The 17685-nt window shown below is 38.3% G+C and overlaps 1 protein-coding gene across 1 annotated transcript; it reads left to right on the top strand.

Annotated features, from left to right (window-relative positions):
* The first annotated feature begins 14985 nt into the window (after nucleotides 1–14985).
* Nucleotides 14986–17436, top strand: LOC130648248 (extracellular calcium-sensing receptor-like). Its single transcript, XM_057454287.1, has one exon. The coding sequence runs from the start codon at nucleotides 14986–14988 to the stop codon at nucleotides 17434–17436; it is 2451 nt and encodes an 816-aa protein (XP_057310270.1).
* The last annotated feature ends 249 nt before the right edge of the window (nucleotides 17437–17685 follow it).

Genomic DNA, 17685 nt, shown 5'->3' with positions numbered 1-17685 from the left:
AATGTTAGTAATCAACACAAAATAATATGAAATAATATTATGCCAATAACTAACACATAATAATATATTAATGTAAGATACATGACGTCATCTACCAACACATAATGATATTAAATGATAGATACATTAAATACTAACACATAATCATATTAATACAAATAATAATATATATGACATCATATGACGTCATGCGCAATAGCCTATATTCATATTATACAGAATATGACTAAAGGGAAATTCCCTAATTGCCAGTTACCAGAGTTCTATCAAATAAAATATGAACAAGGAATATTGTGATGAATGTGGAATTGATCTTGATAAATAGATGCAAATGTGGACGGAGGCTAATTATATGCGGGAAAATGCTGTGTTGGCAGCATTACATGATGTTTATCACCTACAACGGTGGTGGTGTATTTTGTAAAAATCCTTAGTTGGGCCCTGGTTATTATAATAAAGATGTTTAAATTTTACAATGAATCCGTAGAGACAAGGGATTTCTATAGTAAACCAACAGTACTTAATATCGAGGAGGTTTAAATTGAGAACATTGTACTTAGCGATCCCATACAAGCTAATAAGATGCAAGATATGTTATATGATACAAAAATGGAAGCCAAAGGGGCTGTATTCAAATGGTGCATCCAGATATGACGATGGCTCGTCACTCACAATGTTTTTCGATATGAATAACCATCAAGAATGGCTAGAAAAATACAAGTGTATCCTGGCTAGGATACAGCAGTTATATGGTATTGAGTTAACAACGTCATCAGTGAAGAACAGTAGATACCTGAACACAAAAAAAAAGAATGGGAGGGTAAAATAAACACACATTTCTACGACCAACCAGTACCACTAAACCAAGCCTGCGAATGCATCTGCATTTTCAAAATATCCAGCATTTATCGGCAGAATTCAAAGCATTTCATCCAGGTTCTTCTGGAAGAATGTAAGTATAAACCGGTGCAACAACCTTTAAGGATACGACACCTTGATTCAGATGAAGAGGAACCATTCGTTGTGGTGTAATAAACATGAACAATCTGAAAAGAGAGGCAAAGTCGTTGGGTATTAAGGGTTATTCAACTCTCAATAGGGTCGACCTACTCGAAGTGATCCGAAAAGTCAAGTATAAGGACGCTTCGACACAAACCCTTGGGCCTCATTGCAAGCCATGTCTAGAAATCACAGCTATGAAGATCCTAGATGAATATATCAGAGGCTTGGAAGTAAAACAGAAACGCAATATCATCTATGACGGTGATTTCATGGTTGATGCAACTACCGGTGAAGTGCTTAGTGTTATTTAGTGTTTTTGTACATAAACACTAAATTATGAATACGCTGGCGGCTCATCTCGATACCGTTTACATGTTGAACATGTTGAAGTTTTTTCATAAACTCTTGTTTTCCCTCCTAACGTCCCTTCTCGACAAGTGCTTGTCTCTCTCGTTCATTAAGCGAATCTACGATTTTTCTGGTTTTCTGACGTATTTGCTCCTTGAGTACAGCATACAGCGTTGCTTTTCCTGCATAATTAGGCTAAATTCATAATCACTAATAACCCCATTTTCCACAGCTCTACTGATAAGATCGATAACAGAGTTGAGTTTAGTCTCCGCTAGCAACCTTATACCCTCGTGCTTTTTGCTTTTTGACATCTAACCTCTTACCAGCATTTTTCAGACTTGCTTGACTCAATCCCATTAATTCCTCCCATAGCCACGGCTAATGGTACACCAATCCCACTGAGCATGCTACCAATGCCAACACCCGAAGTAATGATACTTACGGTCAGCAGACCATGATCGGTGTATCTACACCATGTACCGTGCATTTTGAACTTTTTGGCGAGCTTGTCCCGCTCTTTAATCTCATTACGTAGATATTGTTCCACTTCTTCTATCTTTTTAAGCCTGTACACATGCCCCTCGTTATTCTCATGATCTGGAGCACTTGGTGGTAAGCTCGGGTAAAGCTTTGTAATATCTGTCATTTATTGTATCAGAATATTCACGGTTATACCCATGAATAAAACGTTCTTATCCTCGAGATACTCGTCTGTAAGCATGAATTCTAGGCATTCGGTGGAGCCCTTCAAAGGGAGGTAAACAGGGTTACCAAAAGTCCGAGTAAGCATATCTCCCCATCCTACCTCCTTGGTTGGTAGGATGGCAAGAATATTTGATCTTTTTCCGGTAAATAGGCAATAATTTTATTCGAGTTGGTGACAAGTGAGCCTAAGCCTCTGGTACACGTCGGTCTTATAGACTGAATCGTGATCACCTTCAGTAAACATTGATTTGGTATCAAAATTATATCCCAGAAGATCCGTCAATGTTTTATCAACTATCGCAACATATCCCTTGCTTACCCTTACTTTACAGACTCCATTTCTAAGTACGAAAAGTTTGATCCTCCCTCCCGCATATTCATTTACTATTCCGGCGAGATCTTCTATTCTATAAAGGCCTTTCTCGATCCCGATAAGGGTTTCAAAATCCCCAACGGTAAAACTTCCATCATTGGTTGATTCAGGCGTCGCTTTGTAAATCTTTATATCGTTCTCTTTTTCGAAAAGATTCAGCCACGTAGCTCGAATACTTATTGATTTCAGAGCGATTCTCGTGTCCTGCTCTAGGTATTCATCAAAGACTATTGATTCCTCAATATTCTTAATATATAACTGCTTCATTGTTTCTTTTCTATTAATAGAAAAGATGAATACTTATAGCGATAATCCTACAACAAAATACAAATCCAACAGAGGCGAGTGGCCTCTTGGCATAACTAACTTGGAGCATCAGGACCTCTACGTGTCTACGACTCAGCACATTTCCGTGCCCTTTCCACAGTTCACAGAGTATCCCATCAAAGCTCCAACTAACATGTTGAACGATCCCGTGAGTGTAAATTGGGAAGGCCAAGCGTTGAAATATTGAAACATTCAGGTAAATTTTGCGGTATTTTGCGCTACATCGGCGTTGGGGATCTCTGCCAAGGACACGAGTGGCTCCGTACCCCTCGTTAACTCGATTTTCAAATTTCATGTATACTACCACATGCGTCGTATCCTCACCAGAATAAAGGTACCCATGCCATAAGAAGGAGGCTTTTCCCAGTACGAGAACCCCTACTCCACCTCGGGGTATGCTCGAATATGTCACGAGTACAGTGCGGACCCCAACGCTTTATACAAGTTCAAAGCCTTGACGTCATCGTTGACGAGTGGTCGCTGGTGGCCGCAGGTTGATGGGGATTGGGTTAAGTTTATCATCCCCACCAGCAAGGGTATTACATCAGAGGGTCTAACCAAATTGAGCGAGAGTATACGCGTTTACGTGATCTTGCTACTAGGATCCCAAGCGAGTGCCAAGGCATCAATCCTAGGATCTAATGCCGATAACTTCACGGCTAGACAGATCCTCCTACAAAAATTCGAGGCCCTGGTTCAACGTGAGGAAAACGTAGGTCAAGACATTACGGAATTTCAAAAGGTGCTCCAGTATGCCAGAACACCGGTGAATTTTGTCGTAATGCCCAGCGTCTACATGCTACCCTCCAACATGGAACTCCGTATTGGTAAAATCGTGGGATATAACAACAACGTTTTAATCGCGCCCCCTGACATAGGTGTAGGTGTGGAGCTAGACCTGAATACCAAAGCTGTCAAACATAAGGCATCCTTCACCACACCTCCTAGGCAACATATCGAGCCGAAGACCACGCCTGGTACCAAGGAAACCCACAGGCAGCATGAGGATGCCAAAGCTACGCTGGTTACGGTAGGAGTAGGACTGATACTCGCATATATTTGGACGAAAAGATAGGTCTAATGTGTTTTATCAACATACTAGACTCTTCATTGATTCTTACTCCTCCTATTACTCACATAAACCACCACTATACCTACGGCACCTGCGATGGCCATGTACAGATGCCTCGCTACGAATTCCACGACTTTGGCGGCCACCCAGAAGAAAAATGATACAACAGTGCCAATAATGCCAGGCAAAGCAGCACCTGCCCTTTCAGCTAGATACTTAGGGCTTAATTTTCCCAGTCTCTCCAGTTGTTTCCGCACAAACCCTTTGCCTGCAGCACTACCTCCTCCTGCTGCTGCCCCACTACCACCTGTGAGTGCTAGGACCAGGGTCGATATCAGTAAGCCCACGGCTGAGACGATGCTGGCAATCGTTATACCCTGCTCTTTGAACAAAATGGTCAATTTCTCCCGCAAGGATGTATCATCCCCCGCGATTTTCATCAATGTCTCTTTGATGTGTAGCAGCTGGCTCTGAGTGTCGGATGATAGTAAACCATGCGCTTTTGCCGTTGCCTCCTTTTGATCACGTAGTCGTTCCAAGTCTTCATTGGCCTTGGCTATATCCATGTCCCAGATAGCTAGCTGTTCCTCGGATGCTCCGGGTGTGGCCTTCTTGCTCTCTAGCTCTTTCGCCTTGGCTTTTGCTTTGTCGATCTCAGTGTCGTAGAAGACCATCTTGCCCTTTAAGTACTTGAGGTTACCACGTAACGTTTGAAGCTCGCGGTTTAACCCTCTTCTTTCACGCTCTGTGATATCCCCGCTAAAGGAAGTATCTCCGATGAGGCTCTCCGTGTTATCGAGCACGTTTTCGAGTAGCGGCAGCCTCTCGATGTTATCAGCCTTTTTATTAACATTATCCAATTCGCTAACTAGTTGCTGATCTATTGCTTTGCCTTTGTTTGGTGTTGTGGCACTGGTAAACACTATGGCCCTCAAGCGCCTTACGCCCAACACCGTCTGTATCACGCCAACAGTTTTAAATGTACCATCTTTATTTGTAAGCGCTATGTCCTTGTCTATACCTTTGTAGATGAGCTGATTACCTTGTAGTTCGAACCTGTCGTAATGCTTAGCGTTAGGCTGCTGCTCCAGCCCCTCACTTAGGTGTTTGTAAAGCGAGTCCACCTTTCCTTTGACCACCTCCCACCTATGATCCTCTAGGCTATCGCCTGTAACTGCACTAACAGCCCCTGACTGCTCTTCTGTTGCGGAGCTGGGCCCCTGAATATCCTCGGGTCGAAGGATCTCACTCTCGCTACTAAACTCCTCAGGCTCGTCTGGAATAACCCTCTCATCCGTAACATCATCATATCTCCGATTATCAGCCATTTATTTCAATCACCAGCCTACCTAAATAAATGAGTGTTTTTGGAAGACTAAACCCTTATCAGGAAGTCAAGACTATGCTCGCTGTCAAAGGCAAGAGGAAGCTAGTTAAGGTGAGTCATGTACCGTTCACGATTTTAGCCAGAATGGGGATCTCTATGTGGAAATACCAAACATGGGTTGAGACGATGTTATATTTCCTGGGAGTATCAGACTACTATTTGATATGGAATTGACCGGCACCAACACGGAAAGAACGATCGTTAGCAATATTGGGAAGACCCTGGTGCGTGACCTGCGTATTACTTTGAATGGGAATGAGGTCCAGCATATTGCGGATTATAATGTATTCAGTGTCTACCGTGATCTCTGGATATCGAAATTTAATAGGGAGAACAATCTGATTTTGGAGGGAATCAATCCAAATGGCGGGACAATTCGCGCTTTACAGGTAAAAAGCGTCTGACCATGTAGGAACAAATGAGGAGCGTGCTATAGCCGCGGCGTATGGAAACACTTTTTGTATTCCGTTGGGGAAAATGTTCGAGTTGACGAGAGATCTCCCGTTTTATCAACATGGACTCCACGATAGGCTACAGTTCGTTCTACATTTCGCTTCATACGATCAAGTCATCAGGGATGCCGGTACACCAGCCGCGGGCTCAACCGCAGCCAAAGCAGCTGACGCTACATACAAAATCTCTAACATTTTGCTCCAGTTTGAAAAATTAGTAGATGAGGATCTGGTGAGCGCTATGATGTCGCGATACAGCCGCCTCGCCCTACCATACGAACGAGTATTGAGGAGTAAAGTGGTGACTATGAAGAAAAGTGATACATCCTACAATCTCCAAGTCGATGCCCTTGCTAAATCCTTGGTGGGTATATTACTATTATTCGTCGATCCTGGAGTATCCAAGGCTTATGCGGGTGTCAATGAGCAATTCTACAATCCCAAAATCGAGAAGATTTCTGTCACGGTGGAGGGTGAGCCCAATGAGCTGTATTCACATGTTATGCTCCCTCGAGATCATTTGCAGCCGATCGTGGAATTATTTGGGTGCCATGATAGTGAAATGACCATAGGTCAATTTTTCACCGAGCCCTATGCGCTATTCATTGATTTCAGGGCAACACCTGATCGGGGCCTACATGGTAGTGGGCGGCCTCTGCAAAGGTTATCGGACGGTATAACCCTGCTCAAGACAAAAAAAGCGGATGGCAATGGAGATATTAGGTGCTACGTCTTCCTTATCCAAGACGCGCAATTAAACATCCTGGATGGCAGGTTCCACAGTGTAGAATATTAAGATCATCAAAATTTGTTTTTGTAGGCCTTGGGCCTTGGGATCAATGCTCCTCCAGCATTTCTTGCTGGAGGAGCATTGATCAATGCTCTGGCTTTCAGTGGGTCAAATTTTTTGTTCAGCAAACTCAGTGGGCACGGCGAGGAAGAAAGAAAACGTCATGATTTAGCGGTTGAAAAGATTCAAGCTGCCCAAGCCCAATGGGTAAGGGATAGGCAAGCGAAGATTGATGCATACAATAAGAGAAGGGAGGAACAAAGGCAAGCGGGTCAAAGTTTGAAAGAATTGGATAAAGGTATGCGAGAATATTTTATCGCTACAATTGAGAAGGCTCCAAAGCTCTCTGATTTTTATACACCCTCAAAGCAATAGCAGGACGGGGAGCTGACGTTTATTATTGGCTCCTTAGCCGTCTTGGGGTTCGTAGCGTACAAGTATATGTAAGAACACTTTTGATATGTAATAAATATGTCAAAAGCAAAGCATATTGTTACTCCAGAAGAAGCTGAAAAATTGAGTAAAATCTACTAGATTTTACTCAATTTTTCCAGAAAATCTCTGAACTGGATGCAAGGCTATAAAATTAGTCTCTGAGAAGAGTGGTCTTTCCAAAAAGAAAGTTATACATTTGCTGAGTCGGCAACTCTTGTGGCTCAGACATATCAAAGACCCCAAGCGCATCAATTATCCACATTTCACCATTCTAAATCCTAATAAAACGCATCAATTCGACTTGCTCTACATGCCCCATGATAAATTATATGGAAACACCTATAAATATATACTCACAGGCATCGATGTAGCTTCGCGCTACAAAGTGGCAAGACCCCTCAGAACCAAGAAAGCCAGTGAAGTGGTGGAGATGATCAAGGACATATACAAAGCGGGACCTCTCCGCTATCCAAAGACTTTCCAATGTGGCCAAGGGAGCAAATTCAAATCGGATGTAACGAAATTTCTGGAGGGTAAAGGAGTGGAGATTAAACGGGCTACCACCCGGTACCATCATCTCTTTAAACCCCAAGATGCTCGGGAGCTTGCCTCTAACGAAACTAGTACCACATGGGTCAAACACTTGTACACTATCGTCAAAAGCATGAACAACACCAAGACCGCGATGACTGGTATGAAACCTTCGAAAGCCATCAAGCTCGATGAAGTCCCGCTTATGAAAAGCGATGGCCATCTTGAAGAAAAGCCTTTGCCTGGGGACGGGCTCTACCTCTACCTCCTGCAACCTGGGGAAGAACACAAGGATTCGAAAAGACGCGCGACAGACTTTTGGTGGTCTAAGCGTACGTATAGGCTCGACCGCATCGTAACTGGTACGAGGTTGTTATACTATTTGGCAGATGGACCCGATCGATCTTTTGTGGCTAAAAAGTTGATGCTGATTCCTGAAGATGTTGAAATACCTCCGGAGCATGTGAAAGAATGGTAAATTTCTCGATTTTTGTGGCTCATAAGAGCTACAAAAACCATACAAGCGATTATGTCATGCTGATATCATACATGCCCTCGAATAACTCACGTGTGGCGTCATCGGGTAAGCTGAAATGATTACGCCATGAATTCTCTATCCTGAGATTATCATCCCTGAACCTTTTCCATGTATGTACGGCGTTAGGGTCATCGCATATTGGATACCTCTCGATCATATTAGGATACATATCCCTTAATGTACGGATTTGATCATTTAAAGATCTACGTTGACAACGAATAATATAGTATAATATATTAAGATTATTTTTGTCAATCACGCAAATTACATTATCATAGGGATAACCATTAGGAACATACCGATCACGAAGCTCCGCAATTTCCAGTGTCCGGAGATCTAGCTGTTTCTCTCGCTCTTGAAGGCCATCGTTAAGCATCGCCAGGGCAATATCTCTCTCTTCGATGGCTTGATGGTGTAGTTGCTCACGGATTTTTGGGAACATTGTATTGCAACAATATTTTCTGAAGCTTTTCGCTTTAGGCTGTTAGCTTCCAAACATCAACTCATACATACCCTCCTCATTGATATAGAGATCATATTTTTGTGAATCCAAGGGCCATTTCACCGGTTCCCCCCACTAAGTTGGCACTTGTGAGCGTAATTTTCGAGGCTACAATGGTTGCGGATGGCATCGGAGGTGTCCTTTCTATATTCTAATGCCTGGACTACTTTCTTGGCTCTAATCCAAGGTCTGCCGTTGATAGTTACAGTATGTAGCTGGATATTATTAAATTCAACAAGACAAGACATTTTTATTTATTATGACATGGCCCCAACCAGGGTGATCATTAGGACAGACATGAATCCAAAAAAATACATGGGGTTCCTCTGATACCTTATCCTCTCCAGCGCATCCCTTAGCTCTTCGTCAAGAGCCTCCAGACTTCGCTCCAAATGTGGTATGCGATCCATCTCATTGTAACAAGCCTTCAGCTGTTTTTCTAATGTTTTGATATATGCCATATTTATTCTAATACACTCCAGGCTCTGGGGTGTTCCAACCTAATAAACAAACACGCGTGCTTGGATTTTTTCAGCTGGGCTTAAATGGTGTTCCAATTGTCTCTCATATTCGTCTCTTCATCAATCAATTTGAGGTCCGATCTTTCGTGTGGGTAACAGAGGAATAAATTCTTCTTTTGTCTCCTGAGATTGAGAGCAAAAGTACAATCAATTTGACCAAGGAAAAATGGCTGTTTTTGCAACATATAAATAGATTAACTTCTAAGGACCAATCTCTACTAAGCAGTCCAGCTATTAATAATACTTAGATTGTATTCTGTTCCAAATGATCGCCGAATCACTACTTTGTGCTAATAATGAATGTGTCCTGGGGTCCTCAGGTTGTCGTTTTTTTCGACCCAGACACGCAACACCGTTCTTTCGAGAAACACGTGAATTATAGCAACCTCGTAATTAATCGAGACTAATTTACGTCACATATGAATTTATTAAACAAAAGGCTTTATATGCTTGAATGACCAATTTTATATTTGGAGACTAAACACCTAAATCTTAATCGTCATTCATTTAATTCTTCGTACCTATATATTATTTGTTCAGGCGAGAAGGTTCCATTCGAACAAAATTGTACTAGCAGTTCGTGGATGACACCTACAACAGACACAAAAAGAACTGACCTGGCATTCTCTTTGAACGGGCTTATCATCCGAATATCAAACTTACAACAGAAGAAAATCCATCTAAATGGTTAGACATTCGTATCAACAGGACTAATAACCCACTGAAGCAATGGTAGCAAAAAAAGGTGTCCTTCTTATAGAGGTGTCCACTTTATAGAGATTGTATCCAAAAATCACTTCAGAGCAGAATATTGCCGAAATCATGACTTTTTTATTTATATACGTTTTTGTTTTATTCCTTTCAAATCAAGGAAACGAGACACATAATTTGATGAACTAGTCGTTAGCCCGTGGTAAATCCACGGGTTTACCCGTCCTTTTTATACCGCATTGCGTGCTTCTCGGACGGACGGACGGACGGACGGACGGAATTAAAGACAGCATTTTTGACTTTCCTCGTCAATAATAGGTTCTTTTTATGTCCGCTCTACGCAGAGCTTTTTTAGGGAAAAATGCCATTTGCTGCGAAAAAAGTGTCCGTTTTATAAAGAGTCCGACTTATAACTGTTCGTCTTATTGAGATTTTTTTGTGAGAGTGTGACCTGAAATTAGTCCGTTTCAAGGAAAAGCGTCCGTTATATAGAGGTGTCCGTTTAGCACCATGTCCGCTTTAGAGGGATTCCACTGTACAAACATTTTTACTACTACGTTAGGATCTTAAAGACTTAATAAGTTTCGTGCGAAGTTGTAAAGAAGTAATGATAGAAATGGTAAAACAGGCTTCTTTCTCTACCGAAGAAATAACAGTTTTACAGTGCTAACTTTACTAAGAAATACATTTGTCAACAAACCATGGCGGATAACTTTTTTTCTTATATATATAAACCAATCAGAGCAAATCATGAAACAACGATACGCTAAGGTGGAAACGATTGACAAATTATAGTTTTCTGAAATGAAACTATTGCAGTGCTTATAGACGCCACTCAACGTAGGTTTGCGGCATATTAATATAATGAACTTACCGTTTGTCCTAGTTACTGTAATATCTAGAAATAATATTGATTTGTCATGTTCTACATTGGTGAATTTAACGTGACGTGTATTGCATTAGATGTTTTTGTAAAGTAAACAGAAAAATATATCATCACATATCAGCGGTAGAACATCGATTTATATTCTTGTGGATAATTGTTAACCCACAATTTTTTGAAGTGACATAAAAATGTGTTGGCCAATGTAGGGCCTAATGAACTATCCAAAGCAACTTTATCTTCCTGCTGGTAAAAAACATCATTAAACATGGAACGAGATTCATGAGTGGCTAAGGTTAAAAGTTTTCAAAAGTCTTCAAATACTAACAGTTTCACTACAGGGTATGTTGGTAAACAATGATGTGATATCTAAACTAGCCGTAAATATTCCACTGTCCTGGTTATTTATTTCGTAGCAAAGTGAAAAGAGTCTTTTGTATAATTATTAGTACTAATACAAGGTAGATTGGATACCACCAATTTGGCAAGTAAATATGCTGGTGTACCTATTGCCGACAAAATGGGTCGAAAAGGAAGGCATGAATCGGCACATGTCTTATGCACTTACACAATCCGTACAGATTATGCCTGGTCTGCTACCAACCGGTTTAAACTTGTTGCAATTATCTAACTGATGTTTTGCAGTAACATTTCTTGACTGAATTGAAGGTTTTACCTAACTGCAAATTTAACTTTTGTTCTCGGCCAAATCAGGAAATCTGCTACTTTAAAAAACAGTAACAAAACAGTATATCTCATTCTCCCCATAAAGGTATTCATGGAGTTTTTTTATTGCAATCTGCAAATGAAATAGTTTGCCAAATTTAACCTCTGTACCATGCATGGAACGCTTAACGGCTGGACCAAAAGAAAACATTATTCCCTCTTAAAGAGAGAATTACACATAAATCAATGGTGATTTGTAAGGGGATGTAGAGAACGATACATTGATGAAACTGTCAGGAATACCGCCGTATAGGGGCAGCAGTATAGCTCGAAACTACAAGGCGTGTTGCTGAACATGCAGATAAAGCAAGGTGCTCTGTTCCGTCCCTTTCGTGGGGAAGCACTTTTTATGAACATGTGTGAAGCAATTTTATCAGCGGTCAAAAAAATATTAAGGTAGCACAGAAACTGTATCACTTAAATTTCCATTGAGCGAACCGTTTTTTGTAAACATTGTGCGTGCATGGTAAGTATAAAAAAAGCTTCGCCAATTTCCAATTTATAAATTTATGGCTCTACTCTTTCAAGTTGTTTCTTTTGGACTCAAGTTAATCGATGATTGCTTATTTAAATACACCTTAAAGTTGAATTCTTTTTGGAGAATAATTGACTTGTTCATTATTTTGCCACGCGTTAGAAGAAGAGAAAGCATCCTTTCCAATGGCAGTATACATGTTTTTATTAAAACCAGGAAATTTAGCTTCAACTTTGGGTATTTTTGTTTTGCTGTTAAAATTTAACCTTTCTTAATACATTTATCAATTTTTGCGAGTTAAAATTTAGTATATAGTAGTATACACAAATGTCTTATAACCAGAACTGGTGGTTTTGTTATTAAAAAAATATTCTGTTGTATTTGTCGTATTTTTTACATAAAAAAAATCAGCTAAATTTGTTCTTATTTTGTTTTATTTTTTATTTTTATTTTCTTATAATTATATTTAAAAGACAACTACAATATGAAAGAAAGAAAGGCGTGTCTAATAATTTATTAAACAAAAAAAAAAACGATTTTTCATTATTTTCAAGTGAATGAATTTACTGGTTACACATGTCTATATGAGTATATGCGCCCATGTTGTATGTATTGTCATGGTTTATTAGTATAATAGGTCTATTTGCAAAGAATAAAACCCAAAGTAATTCTTATTTATCTACTTTCACCTAAACATTTACGTTTCTGTTGTCAAGAAATATTCATTTAAACATATTTTTGTTAATATAAATATTATATTTTTATTATTCGAAGTGTGTTCAATCGATGGATTTGAGTTTTATATCATTGCACATACAAAGACGTGATGTGGTTGGTACCTTCATTTTCCCGCTGTTCTTTCAAATCTCTACAGTGGCGTTTCATAAAAAAGTTCTAAGTACATCTGAAGAACGTCTAAATTTTTGATGAGGTTAAATTTTTCTAGACAAGAATAATTTCTGAAAGAGAAAAGTTATCTTGTTATTAAATACTTTTTTCTCTATCTTTGTTTTTATTTGTAGTAACACCTTTACCTCTCTCCCTACCGCCTTACCGCCCCACCGCCCTTTTCTGTTTTTATTTTTACTGCGATGGACACTTTCTAAAGACACTAATAATTTTCTCTACATTCTTTTTAAAGAAGTGCACTTTTTTTAACATTAAGCTGCGAAGGCATTGTTTAAGCAAACGAGTGCATGTGTTTACAATCTTTCGACGAACACTCTTGCCGAAACGCAAACAAGTAAACATAAAAAGAGACTCATCAACCCTCGCATATTCATAGAAAGTGGCCATGTAATTGAAGGTAAGTTCATTTATGTGATTTTTTGTAATTTAATACAGGGGTACTGTAATAAAACGAAACAGAACGAGAACAACCGTGTAGGCTGTCAGACAACGAGAAATGAGGATACTTACATAGGATGCCAATAAGTTGCCAATAAATTATTTGTTTTAAAAGTCTGAAGAACTTTTAGTCACACACAGAAGTGTCACGTGTTCAATTTTGACTAAAATACGAAGTGAAATAAATATCATGCATACCGATATTTATGCGAACAACAAATTGGATAGGAACAGTACCTCATCCTGACAACGACTGTTTTGGCGCTGATCATTCTTGTTGTTGTGGCGGTTCTACACCGTTTGTGTTTCTTCCGTCTATCACATTCCATTATTGTCCAAAAAATGATCCCCTTCTCTTGATACATCCACGCCATTTAAACATACAAATAACACTCTCTAGCTTGCTTTGGTTAGAACCAGATTAAAGATTATTTTGTTTTTAAAATGGTTGTCTTCTACAAATATACGTTCCATGTGGTCACGGTAACACAAGAGAGACGAGACGTGGCTGATTTAAAGCATTAGATGCTAAAAGAAGTTTTCGCTGGAAATTAATTTCCAGAGAGTTTTGTCAATTTTGCCGCAGTTATTTTTATTACCAAAATTCGCAAAAGATTCTTGCAAAATATGGATATTTTTTTTTTGAAAAATGATTTACACCAATTTCTTATTCTGATTTTCCTAGCACTATGTTATGGATGCGTAAATTCCAATTTGAGCAGTCTTTATTTTATATCTTGTTCAGAAAAAAACAATGGGTACCTATCCAATGTGTACCTATGGCCTTGCCATGATTACAACCTTTTTACAATAATCTTCTATGGCCGGAAGTTTGGAATGCAAAAAAAGGTTGGCAAAAATCCAGAATTTGCTTTTTGATTTTAAATTTTAAAGAAAAAAAATTTAACGAAACGAAAGAATCCTTAAAGTTGTTATTCATCAATAAACAAGATTAAGCAGCTGGAGTTACTTTTAACAAAAATAAAAAATTGAGTCATTTTCGCAACACTCAAGTATCACAATGAATGCCCAATGTTTTCACAGCTCCTATTAAAAAGACGTATACCCTTCTACACCCAACTGAACTATTCTATCTAACTGAACCAAGTTGGGCCTGGTTGCTTTTTGTAACTCTAAAATACGTATTGTAAAAACATCACGCTCAGTCAAGCTTATCCTATTAAAAAATTGGATTCTATTAATTCTACCAATGTCTACAACCAAACGTTTCGCAAAATTGAGCGAAAGGCTTATATTAGCTTTAAATACGGTGGCAGTACACCTGCGTTTTATTGTTACTGATCAAATCTGAGCTTAATGATCAAATCTGGACAGTACAAGCAAAATGGAGGAGGGAGAATTTGTATTTCCTACTTGGTGAAGGGATGCCATTGGAACCAGTCCAGATCTGAGCAAACCTGACTAGCTTTATCTTCGCGAGAACACGTCTGAAAAAAATTGTGCCTTATACACAGTACAGTTTCATAACTAATTATTTACTTGTAATCATATTCTTTTCATAGCTTATACTTTTTACCCCATTTGTTAAGTTAGAAAAGAAAAAGGTATTGAAGGAATAAATTAATAAGAAATGTTAACCTTTTTCTATTTTTTTATTATTTTTTATTTTCTTTATTTTTTAACATATAGACCATAATATAACCTGTAACATAATTATAAAGATAAAAAAATATAGAAATAAAAACAAAAATAAAATTAATTAACGAAAATTAATTGATTGTAAAGACTAAATTTTTTATTAAAAAAGAAAATAAGCGTGTCGAAAGTAAAAATTCAGTCCTGGAACTGTTGGTCACGAAGTTACGAAGTCAAGAAACGAGTTACGTTACAAACAATATGAATGTTCAGCGCCTTGTTAGTTATCTCCTTGCTGCATTGTCCTTCATTTGCTTAATCAAAGGAAATCTTAGAACAATTTCTGAAAAAAGAGATATTAATTTGGCAATATATTTGTCATTATGTTTGGGAAAGGGATTAAAAATCGACTCCTTGATGCTTTTGGAGGGAATCGATTACAAAGTAAATATTATCAACAAGGAAATGAATGCTTTCTATCACGGAAGAAACGACACAATGATTTCCATGGGTTATGTCATATATGATGTTTGCTATGGATCTAAGGGTACACTTAAATCAGCGTTGGACTCTGTATTGCAACACGTTAACTTGCCTTCTAAAGGTAATGGAACTTGTTGCGTATCCTATCCATCCCGTAATGATGAGGTTATCATAGTAGCTAACGCAAGTGAAGCTGTTTCTTCACTAATGGTTAATCTTCTACAAGCATCAAAGAAGCCTTACATATCATTGTATCAGTACAAATCGTATGATCAACTATACAAAAACTATTACAAATTAAATTCGCAAGATTATGAAGTTCTGAATACATTTCTCGAGTTGATAAAATTTATGAAGTGGACACATGTTGGGCTTATTTTTTCTAACAATCCATATGGAGAAGCTGGTTATTATAGAGCAATTGATGTGTTTAATGATGCTGAAATATGCTTCAGTTTTTCGTTTTTCTTCTCGAATGGCGCTTCTTTGAGTGATGTGGACATGATCAAAAGGCTCAAAGGCAATGCTTACATTGACGTGGTACTATTATGGTTAACTGCTGATACTATCAGTTTCCTGCAATTGGCCGACAGGTATTTCATATATAACAGGACTTGGTTAGCAAGTCCTGCAATTTCAAATCTACCTTCATCTTTTTTTCAAACCTTTGAACCATTAGTAGTACAGGGAATGATACACGTGAAAAAAAGTCGCAATAAAAAAATAAATAGCTTTTTTAACTATTTTTGGAAGCTAGAAAAAACAAATGTGATCAACAAATGGAGAAAATATGCAAACGCTAATGTGTTGGAAAGTGGTAATGGAACATATCTTAAGTCACTGCAGAAACAGATAGATCAGCGGACATATGTCACGCTTTACAATACACTTGCTGCTTTCGACATTTTTAGGTTCGATTTGAAGATTATTATTGGTACTAATGTCAAAGAAAAAACCAGTTACATTATTGAAGAAGTTCAGAGAAAGCCCATCCGCTTTGGTTTCATAAATAATGCGGACACTGCGTCAATTGAAATTTTACAAATTGATTACACCACCAGAGAAGTTAGTTTCACCTACGTAGTATTAGTACTAACATTATGGGGTAGACTGAGATTTTCTGAATTTAAAAAAAGTGTTTGGGCAGGGTATAGCGAGAGAGCACCTAATTCAAAGTGCCATGGACAATGTTTGGCTGGACACGAACCAATTTATGTGAACAAAAGATGTTGTTGGATTTGTGTAAAGTGTGCAGACACCACAATCAAATCGAAGAATGGCAGTGAGACGTGCCAAGATTGCCCACACAACACAGAGTCAAACAGAAAAAGAACCCTTTGCTTTACCTATAAAAATAAATACATCATTTATAATACTACAATAGCTTATGGTGTTTACAGTTTGGTGTGTTTAGGCGCAGCATTGAGCTTCGTTTTTCTTATTTGTTTTGTTAAGAATAGAACCACGCCATTAGTTCGTTCATCAAATACTTTTTTATCCATCACACAACTTACAATTCATTTTCTTTTATTTTTGACACCTGTTTCTTCAATTGGATACATCAACAATACGTCTTGCATTATAACAATGGTTTTACATGGACAGTTAATTTGCCTAATACTAGCCATTGTTTTTGCCAAGACAGTGTTTCTTGTTCGCGTGTTTCAGAGCAAAAGAGTGCTAATACGTTCTGTAGTAACAAAAAATGTTCAGTATCTTTGGATACTGTCGATTCAAGCTGTTTATGGATGCCTTGTTATACTAGCACTTTACCATTCACCTCATGGCATTTTAAATATGAAAAATCGAAAACAACTGCTAAACGAAGTAACTTGTGCAAATCACAATCTACTGATTTGTCAATTTGCATATATTCTATTCCTGACCGCTTCGTGCATGGTTCAAGCATTTCGTGCTCGAAATTTGCCCTCCTATTATAATGAAGGAACAAAAATACTGTATGCATCATCTAGTGTGATTTTTGTGTTGATAATGGCAGCACTGCTTCATACAAGCATAACAGATATAAACAAGAAAGTTATTCAATATCAGGTTCTTTCGTGGTTAATAAACTTTTGTATTTTGTTTTTCATGTTTTCATTTAAAGTCTGGGTTCTTATGTTCCAACCGCAACGGAATAATATTCGGGTCTTTCGAAGAATTTTGTATAATAACTCAAAAGAAAGAGTGGATATGAAAATGAGAAAAAGAGAAGGCTCAAGAAGCTGATAATTTCTTTGAAAGAAGTACATTAGTTTATATCCGGTTATTGTTAGCAAGATAATAAATATATTTATTAAAAAACAAAAATCTTTCTGGCTTTGTTTTGACGTTGTCGTGGCGTAGAGGCTAGATGCATTGGGATTTTTACCCATCCAGAAATTGCTGATTATCAGCTTTTGACCGCACAGTGGGTGCAAGTTTAAATGTGAAGAATCTTGATGTTTTATGAAATGTTTGTTAAACAGGTTCAGGTTC

This window comes from Hydractinia symbiolongicarpus, chromosome 6 (assembly GCF_029227915.1).
Source record: "Hydractinia symbiolongicarpus strain clone_291-10 chromosome 6, HSymV2.1, whole genome shotgun sequence".
Lineage (NCBI taxonomy): Eukaryota > Metazoa > Cnidaria > Hydrozoa > Anthoathecata > Hydractiniidae > Hydractinia > Hydractinia symbiolongicarpus.
Note: the sequence above shows the minus strand (reverse complement) of the source record. Positions and strands in the feature narration are given on the sequence as shown.